The sequence below is a fragment of the Homalodisca vitripennis genome, chromosome 3 (genome assembly GCF_021130785.1).
Source record: "Homalodisca vitripennis isolate AUS2020 chromosome 3, UT_GWSS_2.1, whole genome shotgun sequence".
NCBI classification, from domain to species: domain Eukaryota; kingdom Metazoa; phylum Arthropoda; class Insecta; order Hemiptera; family Cicadellidae; genus Homalodisca; species Homalodisca vitripennis.
Genome location: NC_060209.1, coordinates 107,369,015 through 107,381,834, shown reverse-complemented (window position 1 = coordinate 107,381,834; position 12,820 = coordinate 107,369,015). Strand labels below are relative to the sequence as shown.

At 28.5% G+C, this 12,820-nt stretch overlaps 1 protein-coding gene across 1 annotated transcript; it reads right to left on the bottom strand.

The window, feature by feature from the left end:
- Nucleotides 1-3,794: 3,794 nt before the first annotated feature.
- Nucleotides 3,795-11,269, bottom strand: LOC124358708 (trypsin-7-like). Its single transcript, XM_046811005.1, has 6 exons — nucleotides 11,140-11,269; nucleotides 8,957-9,084; nucleotides 8,150-8,238; nucleotides 7,004-7,241; nucleotides 6,220-6,369; nucleotides 3,795-4,053 (listed from the first exon to the last, which is right to left on the bottom strand). Exons 1-6 carry the CDS (start codon nucleotides 11,171-11,173, stop codon nucleotides 3,883-3,885), a joined length of 810 nt encoding a protein of 269 aa, XP_046666961.1. The 5' UTR covers nucleotides 11,174-11,269; the 3' UTR covers nucleotides 3,795-3,882.
- Nucleotides 11,270-12,820: the final 1,551 nt, after the last annotated feature.

Below are 12,820 nucleotides of genomic sequence, written 5' to 3'. Positions count from 1 at the left end.
TTACGTAAAACTAATGGAATTAGAAATCGTATTATAGCAAGTAATATTCTTAGACATATAATTTTGTTGCTGTTAATAAAGTTTAAAAGACAAAAATTCAATTATCTAAGCTAATAATGAACTTCTATTTAAGCAAACCCAAGTTCATTGGTCTTATGGGTATCCATTACGGAACTGAGAAAATAGCCTAGTAATCACAATACCAGTTAAACTGAGTACAATCATAATAGATATAAGATGTAAAACAGGCTAAAAATGTATCAATTTATAATTATATATTAAGTAAATTCACCGTGTTTCGAGGCTAATACAATCTTTCTATTTAGTTAATATCCCCGTTTAATTTCAAAATATTTAGATTTTAACCAATATTAGTTTAATATTTTATAATGTAACATTTTATCTCTCTAAAACGCATTTACTGATTAAACTCCAAAGCCCCAATTTTAAGACAGACTTAGAACCTACGAATCAATAAATATTTGGTACCAGTGGGTATTAATAAAGTTTCCTTACACTTTCTATACGTTTATGTTAAGCGTATGATAAAATTTAAACGACATAACTGCTTACCAAAAAATAATTTGATTAGGATTAAAATGAAATGAAAGCAACTATTTTGATGAGAGAAGATGATTGTTATAAAAATGTTTATGTTTGTTATCTTTTACTTTATTTTAAAACCTGAGACACCGTTAAATATTTCTTAGCATGGCCTAGGTAGTTTGTATTTTGATATGTTTCTACTTGCAGACCCAAAAAAACCTCAGAAACCTAGAAGTGCTAAAGGATAACGCCTGCCAGAGGCCTCTAAGTCCTAGAGGCTGAGAGATACTGAAACCCAGAAACTGCCAAAGTTGTAAAGATGCCACAGATTTGGGGCCTATAGAAGCCTATAGAAGGTCTCTAGAAGCCTTATCAGTTGGAAGCCTTCCTTTAGTTATAATTCGCGACTTTAGCAATATTATAACGCACCTTGTAACAAAAGTGTCAATTCCATTGTGTTGTTCTCTTATATATTTGTGACGAACTACTTACTGCCTTTGATTTACACAAACCATTAAAATCGATGTTAGTTCCGAAAGCTTAAGATGAAAATAAGCCTACAATTTTGCTTTATTAAAGACCTAACTTCCACTATTTTTATGCCTTGGTTCTAAAATTTGTCTTAACAAACTGTTATTATAAGACGATACATGTTTTGTACAAATTATATAGATGTTAACTAATAATCTATGGTTGGTTCCTTAACGATTTTTATGTAAGACATAATACTACATGAGGGAACATTTTTCTGAAAACGCTTCCCTTAGGCCTTTCCTTTTGGTGCCCAATGAGTTTTAATCTGTTAATGAACTTATGATATCTTGAAGTCATTGGGATATCTTGAAGTTCTGGTTATAAAGTCCGTGCAATTGTATTTGAAAGATTTACATAGTGTACCAATAAAAGAAATTATTTTTTTAACTTTAAGGAAAAATAACTGTTCCTAAGTTTTAATTTTTTCAGGGCAAATTACGTGTGAACATTAAAGTAGACTTCTTGTTTAAATCACATTGCTGCTTTATATTTTATTTTTATTTTTGATGTTAGTGACTAAAAATAGTTAATAACGTACGAGCTCTAACTACGATTACTTTGCGGTTATTTATATAAGAATATTTAGCTTATCTAACCCTATACTAATAATAGGTAATATTATAATGTGTATATTGACATTGAGCGTTCACAATCTCCCGCTGGGTGTGTTTTAATATGGCAAATGTTTTAATCTCGATTTATAACATATCCTATGGACCTATTACCTCTTGCTGTTACAGTGACAATGACTTCAAGTTGTAACATACTGTAAAACACGTTTACTACTGTTTTTCACTATCATACATCTATTGAACCGTACAAGTCTTCTATATTCAGGCTGTATACTTGCTGTGATAAATTAACGACGTTTTATGTTGTGAATAATGTCTAGCTTCTTAATTTCTTTTAATTCGCATATATGTCCACCCAAATACTAATTTAATTTCAAATAGTAATAAAAAGTCCAAATATAAACCAAAACAATTTTCTTAAAAAGAGGTAATTTCAATAACAAAAACTGTGTAATTAGAAGAACCATTTCCAGACTCAAACAATAATTGAAATTAGAGCAATTGATTAAACACATTATAAAAAGAAACATTGAAGCATAATGGATGATTTTAAGCAGATAGGCTACACCGTAAATAAAGGCGGGGCACTAGAGAGATAATTATCATTAAAGTGATTAAATTCTATAGAGAAAGAGGAGGAAAGGGGTCAGAGATTAAAACTTTGTTTAACGGGACGTTAAATATTCCCTTTGTCTTATCCAATTACAAAGGCTTGTTCATAATCAGATCGATTGGATATAATAATCACAAGTTATTAATTTACCTATATGACAATTTTACTGCCTATAGTTTGAGACCATTTAGTTTCTTATTACGTTAAATTGTATATTTTATATTGAACACATACGTCTTTACTTGCATTATGGGATAAGGAAGAGGAAACCTGGTGAATTATTGTAACAAAAAATGTGCTTCAGGGCCCTCCTAGTTATGAACTTAATTTAGTGCGAGAGGAATTTTATAATGTCTGCGATGAGAGAATTCACCATGAACAGCACTTAATAAAGATTAAAGATATCTAACGCCTTAGATCGCTCCTGAAATAAGCGAAGTCATCACACAAACATTACGTACTTACAAAATTACATTAACAAATACATCAGTCAGTAAAATAAAAAATACTCCCTGTATTAAAATCTTCAATAATAACTGATGAAAACATTTGACTTACAATTCTTCATGTGGACTGAATACTCACAAATTCCTAGAAAAATACATTTAATTGAATAAAAAGAGCTCTTCACTAGGCAATCACATAATTTTGTTTACAGTTTGAATCTTCATACTACGAGCATGTTCGTTAAAACGTCATTTGACTGTTTTAGGCAATTAATGCCGTGAGATGACCATCAATGTTTTACGTTGTATTTTGTTTATTATTTTCTTTTTGAAAGAATTTAAAAGGAATAATTCTTCTATGTTTACGTTAAAGATGTTTTAGTAACTTGCCTTAAAAATTGAATTCTTGTATTCAGCACAGCCCAACTTAGGTTGGCAATGAATGCATTACGGAGAGAATGGTTCAACTTTCTTTAGAAACTTTTTAATGCAAGATGAAAAGTAATATGTAAGAAATCTTTTACTCTACAAACACAATAATATAAATATTAAACTTTATATTATAATAATTCTTTTAATTTTCACGTTTATTTTTGGATTATATACAGAAACCGATTTGAAAAAGCGTGTTTTGAGTTACAGTGATGTGATCTCATTAAAAATAAATGTATACAAAAACTTTTATAATTAAATTTAAAAATATTATAACTTGTCTAATTAATCTCTGATTGCTGTAATTCAAAAGGTTTACTTCATATAATATGATACATTTCAGCAAAAAACGAGTTCTAATCATAGGTTTCATTAAACAATCTAAATCAAAAAAATATTTATAGGGTATTATTTTATCTATAACACATACTTTTATTTTGTTGTGGACACTATTTTTTATTTATTAGGTTAATTTAGACTAGCTGTATGAATATCTTTTTTCATAAAAACTATCCTGAGATTTCTACGAAGTTTTTAAAACATTAGTTAGCCGAGTTGGCCTAAACATTCTTGAGATTAGCGCTCAGCAGCAAACCTTGCAATTCAATTTTATTTATATACATTTGAGGAAGAAAAAACAAACAAACTGTCTTAAAGTGTTCAATATATATTCATCGTTAAGCCATATATTGTTTTTACAAAACCTAAAACATTCCATTTTTTCCCATGATACCATAACTTAATAATCCTGTTCCTTTTTACTGGTAACTTTCTTGATCCAGCCAGTAACGGGGACGATATTGGCAAGAAGAAGGGGGTCCGACTCGGCACTGCAAGGGTTGTTCATGGTTCCTGCCGCAAACTGTCCGTAGAATACACCCTTGTACACGAATGGGTCACCAAAATCATCCTGTATGAAAATAAATTGTTATAAAGGTTGTAATAGAAAAGAAAAACAAAACAAATAAAAAGAAAGAAAGTAGGAAAGAGCAGATTGTGCAAGGGGTTAAGGAATAGAGTTCTTTATATTATAAGTTTTGAAAGACCGAATTGTAGTATCAACTATGTACTTTTAACAGGCAAAACCGTTATCTAATAAAGGCATACAGTTGATAAATAAGAATATATTTTAATTAAAGGGTCAACAAGTTCACATCAAAAGTAAGGTTATATTTATTAAGTTTTGTTTGTTTGTCTTGTAACGAAAGATTTATTTTAAATATTGTACATCTATTTTAGTGGACTTTATAAATATTCATCCTGTTAACTAAACGTACTTTTCTTAAAAGTGAACGTAGAAATTCAGTACGAGCTAAAATATTTGGTTATGCAAGGCTAAGAGAGCTTAAATTGAACCTTGGGTTTCAAAGTCAGGAAAAAAAGCAAAATTGTAGAAAAATGAGATTTTGACAAACAAATTGAACTTGTACCCTCACACAATAAGTCAGGATTATGAATGAAAAGGAAATTGGGTTTTATAATGTTAAGAAAAGAGCTTTTAATACAATAGTATTAAAAACTAGCTAGTTAAAAATATAGTATTCTTGTGACTATAATGATCTTTGTATTGTAATGTTTATTTATCCTTTAGTTCGAAGACAACTTAATACTAATATGAAACCTGCAGTTAGACCCTTGAATAAGTATAGGGTATACAGTAGATGAAGTTCAGATTGAAGAATTGCATGTACAGACAAAGAAATATATTTTTAGTAATAAAAATAAAAACTTTTGAACATTAATTAATATTTATATTACAGACTTACCCAAAAACAAGGTAGGTATCGAAAAAAATTCCGGGAAGTCATTAAGCATGTAAAGTGCGCTTTTGAGGCTATAGACTTATATGACTTAAAAAATAATAATATATATATATATATATATATATTTACATACAGATTTTGATTTTAAAATAATGGCCTTCATCTTTTCATGTAATGTGCACTGTTTAGTGTCTACTGTTCTTTAAATTAAGATTTTCCAAAGTAAATAAAAGATAAGCATGAGACATCTTCAGAGAAAAATTTTTACTTTGTAATAATCATTCAGTACATTTAATAAACTTGTGAGTAGAAGAGTAACGATGTACTAATTTGCATTGAAATCTGAACTAGAGATTTTTTTTATGTTGAGCTGAAGCGTTCTTTAATATAACTACAACAATATTAAATAATATCAGAAGTAGTATAAATCGATTATGGAAAAATAATATCTATTCTCATCATTGCAATAAAATATGTGAACTATAACATAACAGTAAATATCGCATTCTCTCTCCATAACTTACACTTTTCCGAGTCATAAAAGTTAATTATATATAATTATATAATGTGAGTTAACTTTTTTATAATTAGAAAAAAACACAAACCTTTAAATATGAAAAAAATAACATCTTTTTATTACAATTTGGGAGAAATTTTTATGTAGACCATTTCAGTAATAATGCAAAATATTCACTCCCAACCAAACTAATTTTTATATCAACAGACATTTTTATTTTAAAACATTTATCATTTCCATTTTTAAATGTTAAAATAATGTATACAATTATTAAGTATCAAAAGAAATTTATATTTAATATTTAGACACAGTTAAATCCATAAAGTGTAAGTTTATAGCTGCTGTATAAACCATACACACACAAAAAGAAATTTTACACTTGTTAAGATAAAAAAACGCTAAAAAAAGGAAAGCTTATAGAAAAAATGAACAAACTTTCTAAATCATACCCTTTTTGTAATTAAAAGCTCTTGAGATGTGAACAAATAAGTTCATTTAGTTGCTGTCAATCAATATTATTCTTAAGTCATAATTATAAAATTATAACTTAAACATTGTCATTTTAAACAATGCCTTTATTATTTGCGTATATTTCATTTATTGATCTTAGATACAAATGTATTTTTATTTAAATTGTATAATACTAGTGCCATTTTCCTTTGCCTTACAGCATATATAATAGCTACTTAAATTAGAAAATAACTAGAATATATCCAATTAATAGTTAACACGAAGACGTATTATAAAACTAATACAAAAGTTTATACTCGTAGATTGACGAAAACTGCTCACTTACCACACAGAGGGTTGTCTTTCCCTTGTTATATACACAGGCCATTCTAGATGTCCATTCAATTTGGTAGATGGCTTTGCAGACTGACACGGAAACCCACTTCATCATTCCCTGACGCAGAACCAAGTCAGAGGCATCAGACGCATCCCACACCTATTCGGAAGAAAGTGACAATTGAGTAAAAGTGAAATATTACGTTAAAACAATTGTATATATTTATAGGATATTATAAAATTGTATAATTTACTAAGCATTGTATTTGGTAATGATAAAAACCAGTTGAATTTTGACGTTAGAGAGAAAACTGCGTTTTTCAAGGTACTTGATATACAAAGGACTCTTATGCGTAGTTTCAAACATTATATTGAACAAGGTTTTTTGGTACTATATTAAATCCCCAGATCAGATTTAATTATTGAACAAAATGTTTTATAAGTAAATAAATACTTACATAAGATTAAAGTTATTAATGTATTTTATTCCAGCTATTTAACAAAAAAATTATTTATAATTAATTAATAATATAACTTAAATTTTACGTTTATAAGTTGTATATATTGTTTTACAAAATAAATAATATATTGAGCTGTACGTACATACACAGTGCCAAGAGTAATGTGTGTCTTAGTCTACCCAAAAACTTAAACAAATACCTCTACATTAATTTTTAATATCTAAGATGTATTTTAATTAAAATGATTTGTGTTAATGATATTTCTCACACATAAAGGTTCAACAATGTATTTGATTACAGTAAATGATATATAACGCTGATAAATGGACTTACATCTTTGCCCCAACCAGCGACCACCATGTTGGTGTTGACCTTGGGAGCCTTCTTGGGCAGCTTGACAGGTTTGATCTTCTTAGACCACTTGAGAGTGCTGTTGAGCTGAATACAGACGTAGTTGTAGTCTTCAGATACAGAAAACTTCGGGTGAAAGAACAAAGTCTTGACTCCAAAAGTCGAGCCTGTCTTTCCGTCAGTACTAACCGCCACCACCGTTATATCTGAAGGTTTGTATCTGAAATGTAATAGAAACTGCTTTCAAATCAATCTTGTACAAAAAAGAGTGAATATAAAAAGCTAGCATAAAAAGTATTTAAGTGTTGTTTAAGATTCTTTATACCTATATATATATATATATATATATATATATATATATATATATATATATATTTAAAGCGATACCTGTTTGTCCAGAATCCTGTTTCCTTCACAATACTTCACAACATGAGCTTAGATACATTTATTTTTGATATAGTATTTTTACTTTTATCGAATATCTATTAACCGTATCACACTTACTACCAGGAAAGGTATTACCAGAGAAGAAACATAATGTACCGTACATATGTATATTAGATGATTCTATGAGACTGGTGTGTATGCGACCTAGGAATCGTGATAAAATTAAAATAAACTATTGAATATTTTACCTTAAATGGCCCTCTCTTAAAGTAAATTATGCTCTTATGCATAATAACTAAAACCTAGTCACGTAATACGTATCTTTACATGACTTAAAAAGTGCTTTATCAAATATTGTTCATCTGTATTGATAAAAATACGAGCATCCGTTTTTAACTTTTTATTCTGAACATATTTCATTATGACAAATTATCCATAAATTGAAATGCGGTTCATACCGATATATATAGGCCTACAATGATAATAATCAAGGTAATATATAAAAAATATTTTGTGCCAAGCAGAATACGTTATTGCCGTTCAAAATCTTAAATATTTTACACTTTGACACACATTAACACTTCACGAGACTGAGTGCTGGTACATAATTTTTCCATTCACATACTTCAGCTAACATCCAATAAATAGTAGGTTTATAAATTATTTATTATATCTTTTAAGTTTAAACATGGCAAATATATATCTATTGCGTAAAAATAGTCAATCGTGTAATGAACTTACCCAAAGAAACAAGCGGCTAGCGACATTACCCAGTTGTTGTTGATGATTGTTCCCGCGCATCGAAAATTCCCTTCCAACCAAATAGCAACCTGTAAATCATTATCTGTTTAATTATCACTAATAACTAAAAATGTTATTGTTGAGATTTCTATGAGTTTATAAGTAAACAGCACGTTTCTTTCACTTACGTAACACAACAAAAATTTTCAAATATTATTTTAATTCCTCATAGAAATGTAATAATTTACAACATATATATGTGGTTTTAAACCCACCGTAAGTAAAAAAACTTAATATCAAATGTTTATATTGTGTGTTTTCTTCCGCTTCTAAATAGAAATTTTATTTATTCAATCCATTCCTAAGGATAATCATAATTAGCATAAAAATACTTTTTTGTAAATCTAATTTTAATGTATACAATAGTCAAGATTTGCATGTTGGCTATCCTACTGTATAACGTACTTTCAATTATCGTGTGTTACAAAATAGAATGCTAAGTAATAACGTCACACGTAAGTAAAACAAATGACACCACTATGTAGCTTAGGTAAGGAAAGACAACTACAACTTATGAACAAGACAACTAATATTTTTTTTTAACTTTTTCTTTCCTTATTCAAGAATTGTGTTAATTATTTTATATTTTTATTCTATATATGTTGTAGATAAGTTTAATTTTGTTAATGAATATATTGGTTTCCTGTGTCTAACTTTGTATAATGAAATGACATGGCGGGTCTTAATTCAAGAAATAAATCAGGTTTTTATCAATTATCAAGCTAAGTACAGAAATCACAGGCTTACCAGGTAGGGGTGTTTCTCGATGGTGGTGTTGGTACCATCAAAGATGCCAAGGCCGCTGTCCGAGGGTGCAGAGTTAACGGTAGACAGCCAACTGTGCTCCAGGGACATAGCCTGGGCTGTGACTGATACTAGAACAAAAATTGTAGATATGTATCAAAAATTAAGTAAAATGTATAACATAACATAGTATATGCTCATCATATATATACAGGATAAGGTAAGAGTGTACCAGACCACATTTCTTGTAACAATCATCACTGAAAAAACATTAGTGTTTTAAGTGTATAAGTCATTTTATTCTCGACATGTCCTGTGAAAAGGCAATAAGACAGACAAAAAAGGGATGTACTATTTTCACAACCCTAGATAAGTGTGGTAGACTACTGAATGATATGGCTTTAATAACGATCAGCCAGTCAAATAAAAATATACAAAATTGGTTTTTGATAGCGCAATGCAGTCAAGAGATAAAATCCAACGTCAATATGGTTTTGGCTTGCTACCATTCAGATAGAGATCGCATGGAGAGTCATACACCATCATAAAACTCTTTTATATATAAATATGTATATTAAATTCGATACAAGGGAGTCTACTCTAGACCTGACACCACGTAATGACGGTTTAACTGAATAGTCGAACAATGTAACTTCATTAAATGTACTATTTTACTACATGTTCAAATTTAAAATGACTGCACCCAGTTTATTTACAAATTTGTTTGTACAATAATTTTTTCCCTTTGCTATTTTGACTATTCATAAAAGTAATATAATAATGTCAGCCAACGCTCAGCCAATTTCATGGAGTGACATCAACCGTCATTGAACTTCATTTTGATTATTAAATTAAGTTTCACATATAATTGCAAGCCTGGGAATTAGTTTACTCTCGAGATATAGTGCGTATATACAGACAACCAGAAATTAACACTTTTTAATCACTCGCGTGATAAACGTCACTGACACTCAGCCTATTAATAGAAACTGTGTATTTGTTAATTACTAAAACTGTATTTGCTACATTGTTATATATAATTGTTCTTATTCTAAACTTATATATATATAGAACTATTTTGCAAGACAAATAGGTAAAAATTAATTGTAATTACTCTCGTATACTCTCTCAAGTTGTGTTTTATAGTAACACATATTAAACAACATGATTGTATTTTACCTAACTTATATTATAACCTAATATAATATACGAGTAGTTTTATTACGTACTTAAGCTGTATATATGTGGCATTAGCATAACAAATTATAATATCCTGAAATACTAAAGAATACGTAACTTTGTTTTAAATCGGACCTATAAATGTATGACATAATTTCTGAATTTAACATTGTATTACATTTTTTTATAATGAAAATTACGTAGAATATTGAGTATGATCTGAAAAAGATTTAATTTGCGTAAGGAAAAACGTGCAGTTTTTGTGTAAAAATATAGTTATTATCTTATCATATGAGGAGATCTGTTTAGTCTATGATAAAAAAGAATATTGTAAGTTACAACGTTTTTTAAAGACATGCGTATTGTTTTAATTTTGCATAAGACTTGAATATGATTAAAGGCCTACACACTACTGACAAAATGAAAATTTCAAAATATGAATCCGCAGAGGAACAAATCAAAGCATAGTAAAAAGGAGGCTACTTAAGAGGAAAAGAAGACAAAATATTAATAACTACTCACCAGGACAGGTTTAATTAAGCCAATTTCGGTAACCTTCATTTTTTATTAGGCTCAACTTTCTGAACCATTTAAAAGGTCTGAATTTATTGGGCTTTTGTTACTATTTTATCTAAAATATGAATTAGTATTTTGTTTATTATAAAAATTAAAAAATGTAATAAAAAAATTAAATATATTAAAAAAATAAACAATTGTAATCTTAACAGATATTTTATATCATATATTTATTGCATTATATAACATATGTGATGAACACTTCAAGACAATCCATAAATTAGTTAAAAGTTAATGATTCGCAATTAACTATTAAATTCACTATTTAATTAGCTTTTATCTGAAAAAGTGCATCGCTTTCCTTATTTGTAGGAGATGCAAATAACAAAATGAGTTAATATAAATATACTGCTAAAACAAGTTAAGCTTTAAAGAGCTCACGCCATAAATTAAGTTATAAAGCAATCTTCTAAAATGAATTTTTAACTTACCAATAGCTACCATAAGAACCGCTTCAAATCTCATGTCTGCAGTGGTGTGTTGAACTGTAAGTTGATGGGCTTGCACTATACCTTAATATACTCTTATCATTTGAACTTTACAAATTATAAGATAGTGAAAAATCAATCGTGTGTCAGTTTTCAATTGTGATATCTCCACTTTACCTTGAAAATAACATCATATCTCTTGGCTCTAACCAATACAGAAGATAAGTGTCTGGTAAAAAACTAGAAGAAATGCATTCCCATAATTTACTACGCACTAGTTTCCTGCTCTCAAAGTAGCTGTTATCCAACACTTCGATACACGGTCATAACATCTAAACAAAGTCACATCTTAACAAGCCATATCAATTTTTGAATAACTGGCGAACAAAACTTAAGGGGATTCACCACTGAAAATATTGAAAAATTATGAAATTTTCAAAACAAGTTTTTTTGTCATATTTTGTCTTTTGGAACCTACTGAACAAAAACATAGTATCCTAAGACCTATATTTTAACCCTAAGTATGAAAAATAACGTTTTTTGAAAGCGCGTCAATGTCCAAAATTTCACATTTTTACTAGATACCTTATTTTGTAATAAAACATCATAATTTCTTTTATATATTTCATTATAAATATGTAAACCAGATATTTAAATCTAGTTTAATACGCATATCAATCATTGTACTGTTTTATTTTCATTACTCTATGCTGAAGAAGAAGAAGAAGTAGTAATAGAAATAGTAATAGGAAAAAACGCTGCCAAGATTGCCAAGCGCTTCGACAATAAAAGACTAGCACTGGCACAGAAACGCAAAAAGATGAAATTCACAGAGTACAGAAGGAAGTTGAGACATGCACAGCTTGAGGAAGAAACCAGGAAAATAGAAGCGGAGGGGAAGACATATGGTGCCGGTGACTTTTGAACGTCACCGAGCGAACTCTGTTTTATTTTACAATGTATATATATATATATATATATATATATATATATATATATATATATATATATATATATATAGTCTCTTAAGCAGTTCAAAAGAAAACTACAATTATCTTGTACAATATTTCGTTGTATTAACAACTTTTTCAAGTACACAATAATAACACAGAATAAAATAAACAAACAAAGGCTTCCTTTGTTTGTTTATTTTATTCTGTGTTATTATTGTGTACTTGAAAAAGTTGTTAATACAACGAAATATTGTACAAGATAATTGTAGTTTTCTTTTGAACTGCTTAAGAGACTATTTAAGCCAATAGGCAACACACTTCTATATATATATATATATATATATATATATATATATATATATATATATATATATATATATATATATATATTATTGAACACTGACATAATAATATGACCTAATATTGATGTATAATACAACCTTTTGACCTAATATATTGTGTAAATTTATTTCAGAACCATAAACTAAAAAAATATACGTGATATATTATTGTTGAACCTACGTTTACTTTCTATCGCAGTTTTCCGAAAGTTTGAATTTCGATAAATTTTCAGACAAAAATCGATATATCTTGGGAACTAATTGAGATAGAAAGTTCATATTTTACCACATATTAAGTAGCTCTTTTTCTAAATATTTAGGTAGAATTAGATTTTTAGGTATATATGATGAATAGAAACATTATTTTATATATATATGCATGTTTTTTTT

Bases quoted from the DNA above. Each gene is read 5' to 3' on its own strand.
- LOC124358708 (XM_046811005.1), bottom strand. From the start codon at position 11,173: ATGAGATTTGAAGCGGTTCTTATGGTAGCTATTG. The intron at 7,242-8,149 runs GTAAGTTCATTA...ATTACATTTCAG, and splicing joins CTAGCCGCTTGTTTCTTTGG to ATACAAACCTTCAGATATAA. The intron at 4,054-6,219 runs GTAAGTGAGCAG...ATTTTCATACAG, and splicing joins GAAAGACAACCCTCTGTGTG to GATGATTTTGGTGACCCATT.